General features: G+C 40.7%; 1 protein-coding gene across 3 annotated transcripts in view; it reads left to right on the top strand.

Moving 5' to 3' along the window:
• Positions 1 to 18,011, top strand: part of Anln (anillin, actin binding protein) — a 65,017-nt gene that overhangs the window by 42,519 nt on the left and 4,487 nt on the right. For 2 of the 3 annotated variants that reach the window (XM_085844490.1, XM_085844489.1), the window contains exons 16-23: positions 769 to 817; positions 1,307 to 1,363; positions 1,697 to 1,735; positions 2,055 to 2,076; positions 2,934 to 3,046; positions 4,626 to 4,679; positions 15,181 to 15,267; positions 16,208 to 16,315. In XM_085844490.1, coding sequence (XP_085700616.1) covers positions 769 to 817; positions 1,307 to 1,363; positions 1,697 to 1,735; positions 2,055 to 2,076; positions 2,934 to 3,046; positions 4,626 to 4,679; positions 15,181 to 15,267; positions 16,208 to 16,315 — 529 coding nt within the window. The remainder of the gene's footprint in view (positions 1 to 768; positions 818 to 1,306; positions 1,364 to 1,696; positions 1,736 to 2,054; positions 2,077 to 2,933; positions 3,047 to 4,625; positions 4,680 to 15,180; positions 15,268 to 16,207; positions 16,316 to 18,011) is intronic. The other variant, XM_085844491.1, reaches the window with a different exon arrangement.

Raw genomic sequence — 18,011 nt, 5'->3', positions numbered from 1 at the left:
GTCTGCTTTGACATGTAAGATATGCACCTCAGTCCCCTGTCCCGGCTCGGAAACAAATATTACTATTGTTTATTTTAGAAACATTTCACATTGCCTGCATGCCACAGCTCAGGCATGAGGAGCAGAGGAGGACAGCTGGTGGGGGTCACCGCTTGCCCTTCTTGTTCCATAATGCTCATGGGAGAGAGTTTAGACAGCTCTGCCGGCCTGGTTCCTTTCCAGCCCTATGTATGAGTGCACTGTCACTGTCTACACACACACACACACACACACACACACACACACACCAGAAGAGGGCGTCAGATCCACTACAGACATGTGCTTGCTGCTAACTGCTGAGTCATCTCTCCAGCCCTAGAGATTTTTACAAAGATTTGATTTTTTTTTTTTTTTTTTTTTTTTTGGTTTTTCGAGACAGGGTTTCTCTGTGTAGCCCTGGCTGTCCTGGAGCTCACTTTGTAGACCAGGCTGGCCTCGAACTCAGAAATCCGCCTGCCTCTGCCTCCCGAGTGCTGGGATTAAAGGCGTGCGCCACCACGCCCGGCTCCAAAGATTTGATTTTTATAACAAATATTTCTGGGTTGTGTTTTAAGAAAAATGTGGTTTTGCCACTTTTTAAAATCATTTTACTATTCTTGACAGTTTTTCTTGTATTTCTTTAAAATCAATTGAGTCTTTTATTTTGAGTCCTATAATACTGTTTGCACATTTTTAAAGGCATAACTTTAGTTTTTTATTACAATTTTATTTAATCCTCTTTTCCCTCAGGCATGATGTTTCCAATGACTTTGAAATAAACATTGAAGTTTACAGCCTGGTAAGCAGCTAAAACTTTCTGAAATGAACAATAATGTATTTCCTTAGTGTCTTAGTCAGGGTTTCTATTCCTGCACAAACATCATGACCAAGAAGCACTTGGGGAGGAAAGGGTTTATTCGGCTTACACTTCCATACCGCTGTTCATCACCAAGGGAAGTCAGGACTGGAACTCAAGCAGGTCAGGGTGCAGGAGCTGATGCAGAGGCCATGGAGGGATATTCTTTATTGGCTTTCCTCCCCTGGCTTGCTCAGCCTGCTCTCTTATAGAACCAAGACTACCAGCCCAGGGATGGTCCCACCCACAAGGGGCCTTTCCCCCTTGATCACTAATTGAGAAAATGCCTTACAGCTGGATCTCCTGGAGGCATTTCCTCAACTGAAGCTCCTTTCTCTGTGATAACTCCAGCTGTGTCAAGTTGACACAAAACTAGCCAATACACTTAGTGATATCATATTTTAAGATAATATATTTTGGATTTCTGTATAGGTACAAAAGAAAGATTCCTTGGGCCCCGATAAGAAGAAGAAAGCATCCAAGTCCAAGGTGAGGATTGCGTAGACCTAGTAAAACACTGTAGTTTGATCATCGTCTAGTTAGGGTTGCTATGGCTGTGAAGAGACCACGACCAGCGACTTTTATAAAGGAAAACATTTTATTGGGGCCAGCTTACTTTTTGTTGGGTGGAAAGGAAGAAAACTTTTTAAATAAATTCTTTGGCTCTACTTTAAAATAGGATACCAATATTTGAAAAGCCTTGATAAAGTATTAAGTATGGTCTATTTATATTCAACAGTTATTTTCTATGTGATAACTTTAGTTTTAAGCTCTGAATTGCAATATTTAGTAGAAAATATGCTAAGTTCTCTTGTTTTCCAGGCTATTACTCCAAAGAGACTCCTCACATCTATAACTTCAGTAAGTAGAAATTTTCTAAAAATGGAATCCTTTAATAAGTCTACATTTTGAATAAATCTACACATTGACTGACTAGCTTTAAACCTTGACTATTGTGGATGTCTTTAACATCCACTAATGTGTCCCAGAGCTTGAAGGAGAAAGCAGGAGGTTTACAAGTTGAAGTCCACTCAACTTTTTCAAAAGAAGTTAAATATTTTAATTGCTGATACTTACATGGGAAGAAATATTTTCTCAAGTGTAGTCCTTATAATATTAAAATTTCATACTCTAAATAAAAGAAATAACTAATGTGTCTTCTTTATCCTTTCTTTGTTAGAAAAGCAGCCTTCATTCTTCAGGTGAGTGGACCTATGCTATTTGAAGCTTTAGAATAATTAAATTTAGCAGTTGCATGCTTTGTAAATATATTTATCCGCACACTCATACATGCACATGCCTTCTTGATTTGCAAACTTGGTTTACACACTCAAACACACACAGAGTAAAACTGGAAGACACTGGGCATGGTGCTTCATAGTTGTGGGTGAGATACTTGAAAGGCTGAAGCAAGAGGACTGCTGTCCTTTCAAGGCTGTTCTGGTCTATGGTGAGTTCTAGGCTTGCCTGGCTGAAGGGATGAATCCCTGTCTCAAAAAACAGAAGCAAATGAGAAAGAATGAGAAGAAATAAAAGACAGTGGGGCAGAGTCTCTGTGGCAGTTTGATTTCATTCATGTGGAGGGGGAGAGGTGTTACTTAGTGTCTTAGCCACTGTTCTATTGCTGTGAAGAGACAACTTTCTCAAGACCAAAGCAGCTCTTAGAAGAGGAAGCGTTTACTTAGAGGCTTGCTTACAGTTTCAGAGGGTGAGTCCATGACTGTCATGGCAGAAGACAGACAGGCAGTAGCTGAGCACTTTATACTCTGATCCACAGGCAGCATACAGGGGTAAAGGGAGGAGCGGGAGGGAAAAGTTGAGTCTGGCTTGGCATGGGTTTTTGAAACCTCAAACCCCAAGCCTAGTGACACATCTCCCGTGAGGCCATGTCTCCGCCAGCAGGCCACACACACGTCCTACGTCCTAATCTTCCTCAATGGTTTATCAACTGAGAACTGAGCATTCAGCTATACAGGCCTGAGAGGCCATTCCCATTTGAACTAGCACACTTAGGAAAGCCGCCAATCTGAACTAAACATCACTCCCTGTTCCTCTACAGTTATGGCCAGTCCCGGAGGTCTCGGTGCTGTGCGTACCAGCAACTTTACCCTAGTTGGATCTCACACACTCTCCTTATCTTCTGTTGGAGACACTAAGTTTGCTTTGGACAAGGTAACTCAGCTGTCCTTATGATTGTGTCACACTGAAAACCATTAACCTATAGACATTCCAAAGAACTTTCAAATGTTTAAAACCTTTGGCTGAGATAAACATTATTGATTGTTCATATACGGGTACATGTGAGTGATAATGTTAAAAGTGTTTCGTATTTTAATACTACAGCTAGTTAGATCTTAAAGTTTATATTGCTTTCTGTGTCAGTTAAGTGTTATCTTACAGTTAGATGCTGTTTATATTTGAAAACAATTCAATATGTTATAGATTTGGACTTTTCTATTTTATAGGTCAGGGTCTTAACTGTGTCATTAAGAGTAGCCTGAAATTGTCTTGGTCCTCCTGCCTCAGCCTCTCAGTACTGGGATTGTAGGCATGTACTAATCACATCTTTTTAGAAATTTCTTTCCTGTATTCCTTCCCAAATTTAATGCTTCAAACTTCAGATCTCTATTTTATTGCTCTGGAGTGGTCTTTGCCATAAGTGTAAAATAAGTAAGTGTTTAAATAGCTAGTGAGACCGTAGTAGGGGATGAGAGCTGGAGGTCAATAGCCTTGGGCTGACTCCACATACATAATATAGTGTTGGTTTTTTAAATACAGGTTTTTGCATCTTAATTTAAAAATTCATAAAGTTATATTGGCATATAGTAATTTGCATATTTTCACATGTGTATACAGTGTGCACTAATTCAGTCAGGAAATTAGACTTCATGTCTCTTTATTTCTTAACATTTTACAACTAGAAGAACCTGTCTTAGTTTTTCCTAAAATGTATAATAGTTTGTTATGAACTATAATCCTCCCACTGGAATGTAAACACTAAACTTATTCCTTTTAACTAATTGTGGGGCTTTTCCTGCTTTTTCTTTTTCTTTTTTGAGTTGAGGTCTCAGCCCAGACCCTCAGTGTTATGAACGTATAGCTGAGGCTGACCTAGAACTCCCGACCTCCTGCTCTACCTGTAAATTGCAGAGAGTACCAATATGATAACTTAGTTATCAAGCCTTGTATCTTAGTACTTGGTTTGACCTTTAGGTCCCCTTCCCACCCCCATTCCATCCCTCTTCCTGTTCCTCTTCTCCATCTCTAGAAATCACTGCTGACATCTTACTAACTTGTAAGACATTTGCACATATGAGTAGAGCTTCAGTCTTCGGAGTTTTGTATTGGTATTAGAGAATTCTGCGATCAGAACCGAGAGGCGAGGCTGAGGCTTGGTTTCTATTATTTCTTATCTGTTTCCTCCTCAGCTGCACTGAGCTTGTGCATGATCAGGCTGTAAGCTAGCAGTTTACTTCTGAATTTTAAGCAAAGTCATTTCATCTCATAGGAAATATGAGATCAATACAAGCCAGCCTATCTTTAAACTATGAAAAAAAATTTTTTTAATTTTGGTTGATAGATAAAAGTGCTGACTATATTTAAATTTTTTACTACCGTTAACACAAAAAAATGTATTTTAACATGCTAAAACCTAAAATTGTAACTTATTTAGTAATTCAACTAGTCTTAACACATTGAGTGATTCTGGGTCTTTTTTCTTTTTTCTTTTTTCTTTTTTTGTTTATTTTAGATAAATTTTGATGTAAGAGAGCAGGAGCTACTGGGCTATTTGTTCCAGGAAAAGGTTGCTTTATTTTCTTTATTTGAAATTAATATGCTTAAGAAATCATTTTCTGCCTGTGTTATTTCTTAATCATCCTTATACTAATGCTGCTGATTAAGTATATGTTCTAATGAATAAATTAAATTTAATAAATTTTTTAAATTAATTTTTAAAAAAGAACAGTAACTAACCAGCCCTGATTTCTAGTCCACGTGTGTGTGTTTCACCAGACACTCTTGGATATTTTTGGTATACTTGAATAATTAACAAAATATATGTTATATGTGAGACAAAAAAAGTTATTCTTTGGGCTGTTGGGTATGGCATCTTTTTCTCTACTTTCACAATTCTTCAAAAGATTTTTTTTTTTATTTCTTGATAATTTTTCATTGCTTTGGAATTTTCTCTGTATAGTTTCTTCTATTTTATGATTTTTCTTTTTTTAAAGATGGTTTCATTTATTCTTGGCTGTCTTCAAACTTTACTATTTAACCAAAGGTGACCTTCAACTTGGGATTCTCTTTACCTTCCAAGCGCTCTGATCACAGCCATTGGTCTTCATGACTGGATTATGGATGGGATCAGATTCAGGGTTTCATGTGTGGTAGACAAGGACTCTACCGACTGAGCTGCATCCCCAGACAACCTTTTATAATTTTTAAAAATCTATATTCTCTTTCTTTCTTTCTTTCTTTCTTTCTTTCTTTCTTTCTTTCTTTCTTCCTTCCTTCCTTCCTTCCTTCCTTCCTTCCTTTCTTTTTCTTTCGAGTACACGGATGCTCTCCTCAGACACACCAGAAGAGGGCATCAGATCTCATTACAGATAGTTGAGAGCCACCATGTAGGTGCTGGGAATTGAACTCAGGTCCTCTGGAAGAGCCATCTCTCCACCCCTCATATTTATTTATTTATTTATTTATTTTTCATATTTATTTTTATTAGTACTAATTAGAATAGGAATTAATAACTATGTTTAAGATTAAAAGTGTTCCATATTTGACTTCTAATATACTAAAAGAGCTATTGGTATGATGTTTTAAGATTGTTCTTATAGAAGCCAGGCAGTGGTGGCGCATGCCTTTAATCCCAGCACTTGGGATGCAGAGGTAGGCCGATCTCTGAGTTCGAGGACAGCCTGGTCTACAGAGTGAGTTCCAGGACAGCTAGAGCTACACAGAGAAACCCTGTCTCGAAAAAACAAAAAAAACGAAACAAGACAAAAAAAAAAAAAAGATTCTTCTTATGGGTATGAGTAATTTGGCTGTGTGTATGTATATGCACCATGTATGTACCTGGTTCCTGCAGAAGCCAAAAGGGGGGAGTTAGATGCCCTAGAACCAGTAGGAGATTTCCATGTTAAATGAGCTGGTACCTAAATTAAAAGCTGAATCCTGAAGCCTAAATCATGAATCCCAGCCAGTTGCAGACTTTACTACGCTCTTTATGCCAATGCGACATCCAGCTTTATACTTTAGTGGGAAGAGATCAACTGGCTTGAAAGAACCACTGAGGTATGTGGAAAGGTTTTCTTTAGGAAATGGTAATGTCACTTCAAATATTTTTTTGGGAAAACAGTAATGAAATAAAACAAGTATAGACTTAGAGGACTTTGGCGTTAGAGCCAGAGTGACTGGGCACTCTTTCTCCTTAGACAGTTCTTACTGTGCAGCTCTGGCTGCCTGGGAATTCTTGGTCGACACGGTTTGCTTTGAGCTTGTCTTGAACTCATAGTGATCCTCCTGCCTCTGCCTCCCAAGTGCTGGAATCTAAGCCATATGCTAAGCAAGACATCTGACCAATCAGGCATTCTTATCTGTAAGGAAATTCAATTTATGCCTTTTTGTCCATGTAATTATTTCTGCCTTTTTATGCTAACCTGTGCCAGGGTGCAGTGACTTGCATTGTTCTTCATTCTGGATATCTCTTAATAGTAATCAGTGAGGTGTGGATGGCCTTAGAAAGACTCAAGCAGGACAGATTAGGGCAGGAGCCTTTTATCCTGTGTGTTAGTAAGGGAGATTTGACATGTTTTGAATTTGGTTTCTTGTTTTTGTTTTTCATAACAGGGATTTTGTGTGTAGCCCTGACTGCCCTGGACTCACCCTGTAGACCAGGCTGGCCTCCAGCTCACAGAGATCTACATGCCTCTGCCTCCTGAGTGCTGGGATTAAAGGCAGGTGCCACCACTGCCTGGCCTTTTCTTAATTTTTTAAATCTTATATAGATTAGTATTTCCATACTAGTCACTATGCTTTAATTTGCAAGAAAATATCAACTCCTAAACTTAATTGGTAGGAACAATATAGTTTCAGTTTTAGATGGTTTTGTGTGTGTGTGTGTGTGTGTGTGTGTGTGTGTGTGTGTGTGTGTGTTTTCTGAGATATAGTGTGTGTGTTGTGTATGGGGTCTTGAGATTCAAACTGAGGGACTCCTGCACGGTCGGGTGCCCCTCACTGATTTTGTCAGCTTTTGCAGTATATATTAAACTTCCTGGAGAACTGTTCCATTTATCTCTGATCTCTATTGTTATAGACTTGACTTTCTTTTTTGAGGTCTCTTGTGTGGTCTAAGCTGACCACAAACGTGTTGCGATCCTCTGCCTCGGCCTCGGCACTGGAGACACAGGACTAGTACACCACCCCTGCCTCCGGTGCCTTTCCTCTCCAGTCTGTGCGGTTGGTCGGTGCGACTGGGTATCGGGCTCTGTCTCCTGTGCCTCCCTCTAACTCAGAGTCCATGTGCTTCAGGTTCCTGTCTTAGGTGCATACCCAAAAGGCCCTCTTTTCTCATTTTTCTCTTTCCTTTTCATTGAACTGTTCGCTCATTTACTTTTAATCTCACACAAATGTGAGTAAATTACACCTCACTGTCAGCCTTTCTTTTTCTTGCTTTAAGAATAAATTTTATGGGGCTGGCGAGATGGCTCAGTGGTTAGGAGTGCCGATTGTTCTTCCGAAGGTCCTGAGTTCAAATCCCAGCAACCACATGATGGCTCACAACCATCCGTAACGAAATCTAATGCCCTCTTCTGGAGTGTCTGAAGACAACTACAGTGTACTTACATATAATAAATAAATAAATAAATAAATAAATAAATAAATAAATAAATAAATAAAAATTTTTAAAAGGTGTAAATTATGAAGATGTTATCAAAGTTCATCAGAAAACTTGCAAAATATTTCATCTTCATTCTTCAGGGATCGTTCACTTACAGGCTGGGCCATCAGGTCATATGGTAAATCCTGGCACTGTCTTGAATTCCTGTGGGCGTCAATTAGATGTCTACCTTGTTCTTTTTCACTGACGGATGCTTTGCACAAGACCTTCTTGGGCTCCATTTGAGAACAGCCAAGCAAGCTTCAATCCAGTGAGGATTTCTCCTCCTCGGCCTTGGGTGGGGCTGGGTGGGACTGGGTGGGGCTTGCAGCTGTCAGACCTTGGCACCTTTCCCTCTGAAAGCAGAAACAAGTGCTGGGTGTGAGCTGAGCCTTCCCTTCCTGCCGCCTTCCTACAGTCACTCTCTGTTTTAAAGACTTGTTTATTTGGGTTTTTTTTCCTTCTTTCTTTGTTTGTTTATTTGGTTTTTATTTTGTGGGGGTTTTTTGTTTTTGTTTGCTTAGTAAACAAGGCTGGCCTCAAACTCAGAGATGCATCTTCCTCTGGCTCCTGAGTACTGCGATTAAAGGCCTGGGCTCATGCACCCTGCAGGATTGTTGGTTTTTCTTTTTTTACTGTCTAACCTGAGCTGCTTTCGAACTCACTATGTAGCATTGTAGCATAGGCTGGCCTCAGGCTTGTGGCATTCCTTTCAGCTCCAGAGTGTTTAAAATTGAAGCTCACCTTTGGGTTGTTTGGGTTCAGTTTTTGTTTCAGATACCTTGAGACTGAGCTGGGCCCTCTGGTCTCCAGCCTGTTTGCAGCTAGCTGGTAGGGAAGCCTGTCAGGCAGGATGCCACTTACCTGACAGGCAGGACACCTTGCACAGGGGAAAAGTGGTCCCTGGCAGAGGCTGAGGTCTTCCTGGAGCTTAGTGCCAGCCACGTATTGCTTTCGAAGTGCTTGGATGTCTTCACATTATCTTAGCCCAAACACCAGGAAACATTTGTTTGATATCTTTTTTTTTTTAAGATTATTTATTTTAGGTATATGAATACACTGTAACTCTCTTCAGACACACCAGAAGAGGGCATCAGATTCCATTACAGATGGTTGTGAGCCACCATGTGGTTTGTAGATTGAATTCAGGACCTCTGGAAGAGCAGTCAGTGCTACAGCCCCATCTTTTTTCTTTTGGAATTGTAATTACAATTTTGGAATTGTAATTATGTAATTTCCCCCTCTCTTTTCTCCCTTCAAACTCTTCCAAATGCCCATTCTTGCCCTCTTTCAAATTCATGGCCTCTGACATTAATGGGCAGCTTCTGACATTCCTAGGAGACACATCTTAGCCATGCTCTCTGATCCTCTGACTCTCAGTCCTCCTGCTCCCTCTTCCTCAGTGTAGTGTGAACTGTAGGCGAGGGAGCTGGGTTATAGAGGAGCCTCCCGGGACAGGACTCCATAGCTCTGTTTTGGTTGGTTGTAGTCTGCCATGATAGTCTCTGTCTGCTGCAAACAGAAGTTAAGTTTGTTTTGTTTTGTTTGTTTTTAAGTTTACCCAATTTTTTGTTGTTGTTTTTTGTTTTTAAAGAAATGAGGCCTTTTGTAAGTTTTTTAAAAAGATTTGTTTGTTTGTTTGTTTGTTTGTTTAATGTAAGTACACTGTAGCTATTTTCAGACACCCCAGAAGAGGGCATCCAATCTCGATCTCATTACGGATGGTTGTGAGCCACCACGTGGGTGCTGGGATTTGAACTCAGGGTCTTTGGAAGAGCAGTTGGTGCTCTTAACCACTGAGCCATCTCTCCAGCCCCTTTTGTAAGTTTTTAATCTCTAAATTAGAAATAGAATCCTAGGCACTTAATTGTACAAATCTTTCAAACTCGGTGAAATAAAGTTAGTAGACAGAATTTGGGAATAGTTTTTTGGGAATGTATCTGTCCCTGATTAGTATATCAGCCATGGTCAAGAGCAGTCATTATCTTGTGAGTAATGGGACACAGTTTGCATAGAGGCAAACGCACCCCTTCTTCACAGAGGTTAAACAGCGCCTCTAGATGGAGCTCAGCACTGCTGCGCTGGTACCTCTAGTCCTGTTTCTGTCTTCTGTCAGGCTGACTGACTCCTGGACTCCATTAGAAATCTGCCCCTAGTAAATAAAATGGCACAAGAACTGAGCTCTGTGTTAGGTGTGTTTCAGGCAGTCTTTAAAATGAGTATATGACCTAGAGGGTGATTATTGTCACATCCCTTGTTCTCCTGGGATAAAAATATAGTGTTTAAGGAAGTATTGTTAGTGCCACGTAGGTCCATAAAGCCTTACATTTCCTTTATTCAAGGAAAGTTAGGAACAGGAATTTACCAAGGGAAACATAGGGTTATTTAAAGCTTTGCCTATCTGGAGAAGATAGCCTCTGTGTGTGTCTGTGTGTGTGTGTGTGTGTATAGATAGCCTGTGTGTATGTGTGTATGTGGCAGAAATTATAAAAAAGAAATATACCTAGAAATATGTGTATGTTAATTTGTGAGATAAATTTTCTGAAATCCCCTTTGAGGAGGCAGTGCGCTTATTGTCAGCCATTAGCCTTTGCCTCCACCAGCCAGAGAGTCATGGGGAAATTTTGAGTCCATTGGTTCCGAATCCCTCTTTTAGTAGTGTGTTTGTGGGTGTTGTAAATAGATGCTTCTTAACTTAAAATGAGTTCATATTCTAATCATCTCATTATAAATTGAAAATTCACTTCAGATACCGAAAGCTATTGAACATGGCTTATCCCTCCCATAAACACAGCCAGGACACTTCCATTAGCCTGTGCTTGGTCAGACTCATGTAACATAAATCCTGTTGTGTAGGAAAAGTAATGATAGCTCATGGACTTTGCTGAATCTTTTTACCAGTAAAAACCCGCTAAAGGCATGAGACACTGAAAAGTAACGGCTGCCTATTTGTGACCTATATGGAGTAGGCAGTGCTGCCCAGCAACAAGAGACTCATCTAGTTAGCCTGAGAAAGATAAGAATTCAAAGTATGGTCTCTACTTATTGCATAGCACAGTTGTAAGTATCAAATACCATAAACTGAGTCATTGTAACTTGTTAAGAATATTTCTTATGTGTTTAAATTTCTTCCCTTTAAAACAAACTTGTTTTTCTTATAAAAATTATGTACACAAAAGCTAATCTACAACAATAGAAAGTACCCACATTTCCCTGGAGATTGACACAGGAGGATGTAAGAGGCCATAAGAATGTTTGAGACTGACTGGTCATGCTATGTATACTCAAAGAGCTGAAAACACTGTATTCAAGGGGCAGGCAAGATGGCTTAGCATGAAGCACTGGCTGTACAAGCCTTAGGACCTGGGTTTGACTGGAACAAACTCCAAAGTCATTCTCTGACCTCTGTAATTGTGCTGTGTGTGCATGCGTGGACACATACATACTTGTGTCAAGGTGGTAAAGGAAAAAGTACATGTAAAGAAAGATCTTAAGGCACAGTTGAATGGGCTTTGACACAGCCAACAGCATTCTGTCACTCGCTTATAGTTAGTCCCAACTGCACAAGTTCTTCCCACTCCTGTCCTCCTACTTTGGTTTTGCTTGTTGTTCACTTTCTGTAAATGGAAGTACATGCATGATCTTCTAAGTGTAACCAGTTTTGCTCAACATGATGCCCTTTGAAATTCACTCAAGATATGTATTCGGAGTTCATTGCTTCTAAAATGATCAGCTGGGGGTAGTGGTTCACATTTTTAATATGAGAACTTAAGAAAGCTGCAGATAGGTCTCTTTGAGTTCAAGGTCAGCCTGGGGGCTATGTACTGAGGCCTTGTCTGCAAAAAAGGAAAAGGGAAAACAAGGAAAAACAACCCTCCACACAGATAACACCCACAGCTTAGTAAGTAAACAATGATCCACTAACCCTCCACACAGATACACCCACAGCTTAGTAAGTAAACAATGATCCACTAACCCTCCACACAGATACACCCACAGCTTAGTAAGTAAACAATGATCCACTAACCCTCCACACAGATACACCCACAGCTTAGTAAGTAAACAATGATCCACTAACCCTCCACACAGATACACCCACAGCTTAGTAAGTAAACAATGATCCACTAACCCTCCACACAGATACACCCACAGTTTAGTAAGTAAACAATGATCCACTAACCCTCCACACAGATACACCCACAGCTTAGTAAGTAAACAATGATCCACTAACCCTCCACACAGATACACCCACAGCTTAGTAAGTAAACAATGATCCACTAAGGCAAAACTCACTCAACAAAAACAAGTTTTGACATGAATAGTCTGGCGGCTCTTACCCATTCATGATGTTGTACAGTGCTGTCTCCAAAAGTGGAGGAAGCTCTCTGACAACATTTGAGTGATTTCTGACGTCTTGGCTTGCTTCTGTGGATATATGCAAATACAATGTATGAGTGCCTGTGTGTGCTTTTTTGGGCTTATCTCCAGGAATGTAATTGAGTCAAATGGATAATTTGGCTTATCCTTATAAAGAGCCACCAAACAATTTTCACAGAACCCAGAACACTGGATATTTCTACCAATGATGCCATGAGGTTCTACTTCCCTGTTCTTTTTTTAAGACATAACCATTCTAGGAGCTGTGCAGTGGCTGGAAGTGGCTTTATGATTGAGTTGGAGCCACCATGACCATCTGCCTGTGAGTCTGATTTGCATTCAGTTTTGGCTCTTTTGCTGTTGAGCTCTTTGGCTTTTCTGGCACCACAAATTTATTTAATCATCTTTTTTTTTTTTTTTCTTTTTTTTTTCTGAGACAGGGTTTCTCTGTATAGCCCTGGCTATCCTGGAACTCATTCTGTAGACCAGGCTGGCCTCAAACGCAGAAATCCGCCTGCCTCTGCCTCCCGAGTGCTGTGATTAAAGGCCTGCGCCCACCACACCCGGCTTAATTTTTTTAAAAAGAATTATATATGTATATGAGTACACTGTAGCTGTCTTCAGACACACCAGAAGAGGGCATCAGATCCCATTACAGATGGTTGTGAGCCACCATGTGGTTGCTGGGAATTAAACTCAGGTCCTCTGGAAGGACAGTGAGAGCTCGTAACCACTGAGCCATCTCTATAGTGCAAATACAACTTTGAGAACCGATTCCTTTGTCTCATGCTCCTGTGATTATAGTGTCATGATAGTCCTTTTACATTTACTTTGTGTGCTTGTGTCAGAGAACAATGTGGGCCCTGGGGATCAAACTCGGGTTGTCTCTCAGGTCTCAAGCACTCTTACCCACTGAGTCATCTTAGTAGCCCTGGCTTTTTTCTTTTTTGTTTGTTTGTTTTGTTTTTCGAAACAAAGCCTCCTGTAACCAGCTTGGCCCTGAACTTACTCTGTACCTGAGGATGATCTGAACCATTTCCACTTCTCAGTGCTTGGATTAAACTTGTGCCACTGCTATTGGCTGTGATTCTTATAATTGTTTTTAACATATTAATATACATATGAATGCATTTTAGTTCCTTCTTTTTATGCATGCATATATTTTTATATATGCATAAATATTTTGATTACATTTACAACAGAGATGTAAGAACCTTTGTGGCTACACCACTGAAGAAAATGTCTTTTCTTTACTCTTCATTTGTTTATCTGCCTATTAATCCTCGGGGATGGGTGGGGCCCTGTGAGCACCTTCCCCTTTCATGACAGAATGTTGGCAGGCCTAGTCTCACACAGGTTCTGTACAGGTAATCACAGCTACTGTGAGTGCAGGAATGCAATGGCCATGTCATAGCCCTGAGTCAGCACATCCCACATCATTACCCCTGAGTCAGCACATCCCACATCATTACCCCTGAGTCAGCACATCCCACATCATTACCCCTGAGTCAGCACATCCCACATCATTACCCCTGAGTCAGCACATTCCACATCATTACCCCTGAGTCAGCACATCCCACATCATTACCCCTGAGTCAGCACATCCCACATCATTACCCCTGAGTCAGCACATCCCACATCATTACCCCTGAGTCAGCACATCCCACATCATTGCTCCTGAGCGAGTACATCCCATTGTTACCCCTTCTTCCTCCAACTGTTACCTTATTACCCCTCCTTCACTCAGCAGTCATTTAGTCTCTGCATTTTGATCAGCTGTGGATCTCTGTAGTTTGTTGTTAATTTTTCAAGAGTCCCTGTTCTAAAAGGATTTAATTTTGATGAAGCCTATTTTATTCTCATGTAACTTGTGATTTTTGTATCGTATGTAACAATTCATTGCTAAATTATGATTATGAAATTTTACTTCTGTGTTTTCTTCTAAAGATATTTCTGTAATATTAGTTCTTATTAAGTCATTATCTATCCTGGGTTAACTTACGTTTGGTGTGAGGGTGAAGTTTAGCTTGTCTTGCTTAGCTTTTCTGACAACTTGACATAAGGTAGAGTTATTTGAGACTAGGAATCCTTAATTGAGAAATACTTCCAGAGTGGCTTGTGGGTGTCTTCTTTGATGTGGGAGGGCCCAGCTTACTGTGGGCAGCGGCACTGCTAGGCAGATGATCGATCCTGGGGTGTACAAGACAGAGGGTTATGAAAATCATAGGGAGCAAGCTAGTAAGCGGCACTCCTCCATGGCTTCTGCTTCAGTTCCTGGCCTGACGTTGCTCTGTGATGGACTGAAAATGTAAGATGAAGTATGTCCTTGCCTCTCCAAGACGCTTTAGCACAGCAATGCGAGCCCAACAGAGACACCAGCCTTACTCCTTCACATGGGAATTTCCAGTTTTCTCAATATTATTTGTTCAAGATTGCTCTATTTTTAGAGTAGTCTTGGCATGGTTTTCAAAAATTAATTGGCAAGAAAGCCACAAATAATTGGGTATCAGTATTTAGGGTTTTTTTTTTTTTTTTGGTATCTGCCTTTCAGTCCTACAGATTGGGTCAGGGTCTTGTGCATGCTACACAGATCTCGCCCACTGCCACTTCTCCAGCCCTTTCCTGGCTCTCAGCTCTGCTCCATTTCTCGTGTCTGTCCTGAAGCTTCTGTCTTGCAGCTGTGATTGTTTAAGCTTTGAATTAATTCCTGAAATGGGGAAGGCGTTCATCCGGTGCTCTTTCGGTTGTTTTGATGACTTGCAGTTTCATTTAGGTTAAGGATTGCCTTTGTAGTCGTTGTGTGTTGTGTACTGCTGAGCGTTGCTGCTGTAGGCTATGAGCAGTCATTCTCTCCAGACGCTCCTGTGCATGCACTAGAAGTATCTAGGAGTACACTTTAGAATTAGTTGGTGCTAAGGAACTGGTGGATCTTTTATACTTCAGCTTTAGCATGTGGCTTTTTTTTCAGGGTATAGTATTCTCTGTTCATTATTTATCAAGAGCACACTTTGAAAAGACTTCACAAATAATGTTCTGCTTTTCTTCGCAGGTACCTTTTTTATCACCGTTGGAAGGTCACATCTGTTTAAAAATAAGCTGCCAAGTGAATTCAGCTGTTGAGGAAAAAGGTTTCCTTGTGAGTGCCGGCTCCTGATCTTTGTGGCCCTTTCTTCTGTTTTCCTAAAGCAGGGGTCCTCAACACGTGGTCTTGTCACTTTGGGGGATGAACAACCCTTTCTCAGGGGTAGTGAGGAAGGAGGCAGGAGCATGCTCAGATTGATCCTGCAGAGGATTACACCTGCTTCTTTCTCTTACACTTGAAATAGAAGTGGTAGGTTTCTTTCAACATTTTATTGTGAAAAATGGCAGCTGTCTAAAAATATTGCCATCGTTTTACAAAGCGTATGCACTGGCTTTCTCAGTTCTGTCATTACTCTAGTATGTTTGTTTATAAGACAGAGTCTCTCTTACTTAGCTCTAGCCATTCTAGAACTCCCTATGTAGCTCTGGCTGACCTTGATCACCTGCCTTCCAATTAAAGGCATGAGGCACCGTGCCCAGCTTGGTCTAGAAATTCTTCAATGCATTTTTGATAGAGACAATCATTCACTTAAAAATATCATAGCAGCCGGGTGGTGGTGGCACACGCCTTTAATCCCAGCACTTGGGAGGCAGAGGCAGGCGGATTTCTGAGTTCGAGGCCAGCCTGGTCTACAAAGTGAGTTCCAGGACAGCCAGGGCTACACAGAGAAACCCTGTCTCAAAAAACAAAAAAACAAACAAAAAAAAACCATAGCATATGGAAACTTTTTCTTAAGTTTCCAATGTCAGCCAGGTGATGCACGCACACCTTTAATCCTAGAGTTTGGGAGGCAGAGGCTTGAGGATCTCGGTGGCCAGGCCAGCCTGATTTACAGGAGCAGGAACAGCCAGGGATGTTACACAGAAACACTCTGTCAGAGAGAGAGAGAGAGAGAGAGAGAGAGAGAGAGAGAGAGAGAGAGAGAGAGTTAGAGTTGGATTGGTGGATGGATGGATGGATGAATTCTAATATCAGTGTTTTCATTAACTTCCAGACCATATTTGAAGATGTTAGTGGCTTTGGTGCCTGGCACCGAAGATGGTGTGTTCTCTCTGGCAACTGTATCTCTTACTGGACTTACCCAGATGATGAGAGGCGAAAGGTAATTGACACAACTCAACTCAGTGGAGAAAGGTCTGCTGGGCTTCTGTGGTACTTAATGAATGCATGTCCCCTGTCCGCTTCCCTTAGCTTCCCTTATGTATGAATTAATGAAAAATAACTGTTGATGTTCTGGCTGTGTGCCCTCCTATAGCTAACAGTATATAGTAGTAATTATGTATGCATCCATGAATCATCTCCCTTACCCTCCCACTCTGCCCAGCTAGTGCTGGAGACTGAGCCCAAGCCTCGTGTCTGGTACGCCTGCTAGGCTTGCCTAAATCCCCAGACTATGAACTTGTCTGATTCAAACAAAAACAAATACTTTGTAATCTGAACTTGTCTTTGATAAGATATTCTGATATCTTTCTAAAGCAATAGACTTACCTATAATGCTTTTAATAGTTACTAAATAGCATTACATTATAGTTATTAAAATTATGAAAAAAATTTAAAGATTTATTTTTATATTATATGTATAAGTGTACTGCCTGTATGTATGTCTGTACCACATGTGTGCATGATGCCCATGGAGGCCAATAGAGGGCATCGGATCCCCCTGCTGCTGGAGTGCTGATGGTCGTGACCACCATGTGGGTTCTGGGTCTTCTGAAAGAATAGTGAGCACTCTTAACCACTGAGCCGTCTCTCCAGCTCTAAAATTAATATTATTTTTAAATATATTCTAAAACATTTAAGAGATTCAAGAAAGCATTAAAAAAATTATTTGAGTGAGCTCTTCAGTTTAAACTCCCCATAGGATTTTCTCTTCTACCAGAGATACTGTCTGTGGTGAGAGTGTACTGGGCCTTTGTGTTTCTTAGCATTTTAGTTGTGTTCTTTTTTTTTTTTTAAGATTTATTTATTTATTATATGTAAGTACACTGTAGCTGTCTTCAGACACTCCAGAAGAGGGAGTCAGATCTCGTTACAGATGGTTGTGAACCACCATGTGGTTGCTGGGATTTGAACTCTGGACCTTTGGAAGAGCAGTCAGGTGCTCTTACCCATTGAGCCATCTCACCAGCCCTAGTTGTGTTCTTATAACTGCATATTGTTAACTGTTACACAAACGATACCATTGAGTCAGTGTGGAATGTTCAGTCAGTCTAGGCTGGCGTGTTGCCCTAGTTTGTTCCTTTTCCTCTCCTGTATAGAATTCCATTGTCCAAACATGTCACAGTGAATTTAGTTATTGTGTTTGTGCATTGCTGCATTTAAATGCAGCCCTGTGGCTTTTGAGAAGGCCAGTGAGATTGAAGATAGAGGGCATGATAATAGTTCATGGAGCAAGGATGGAAGGTGAAGAAATAGCACAAAGCCTCAGAGAAGGGTATGTGTGCAATGCATAGAGGATTGTGCAAAACTAATTGGTTTTTCTCTGCTACCCAAGGATTTGTGGGATGCTATTGATGTTGCAAACCAGGTTGCAGTTATTGTCAGAGGTGTAAAGAGGAGCTAGGGTTTGAGTGACGTAGGTGAAGCAGACTGAGTCAGATTCATTAGACATGCTTTTCCTCTCTTGTTAGCGCTATTCACGGTTGAGTCGGTAGATGGGACTGCGTGTGCTCCAAAGGTTCTCCATTCTCACGAACACTTTAGCATCCCCAGCTCTTGTCAGTGTGAGTGAGACACACATCCTTTGTAGTTGTCTTTGTGTCTTCATTACTGGAGTAGCACCTTGTCTTCTGTGTCTG

Source organism: Mus caroli, unplaced genomic scaffold, assembly GCF_978045245.1.
Source record: "Mus caroli unplaced genomic scaffold, Mus_caroli_1 scaffold_11, whole genome shotgun sequence".
NCBI lineage: Eukaryota > Metazoa > Chordata > Mammalia > Rodentia > Muridae > Mus > Mus caroli.
The sequence above is the reverse complement of the archived record's forward strand: the minus strand, read 5'-3'. Positions and strand labels throughout refer to the sequence as shown.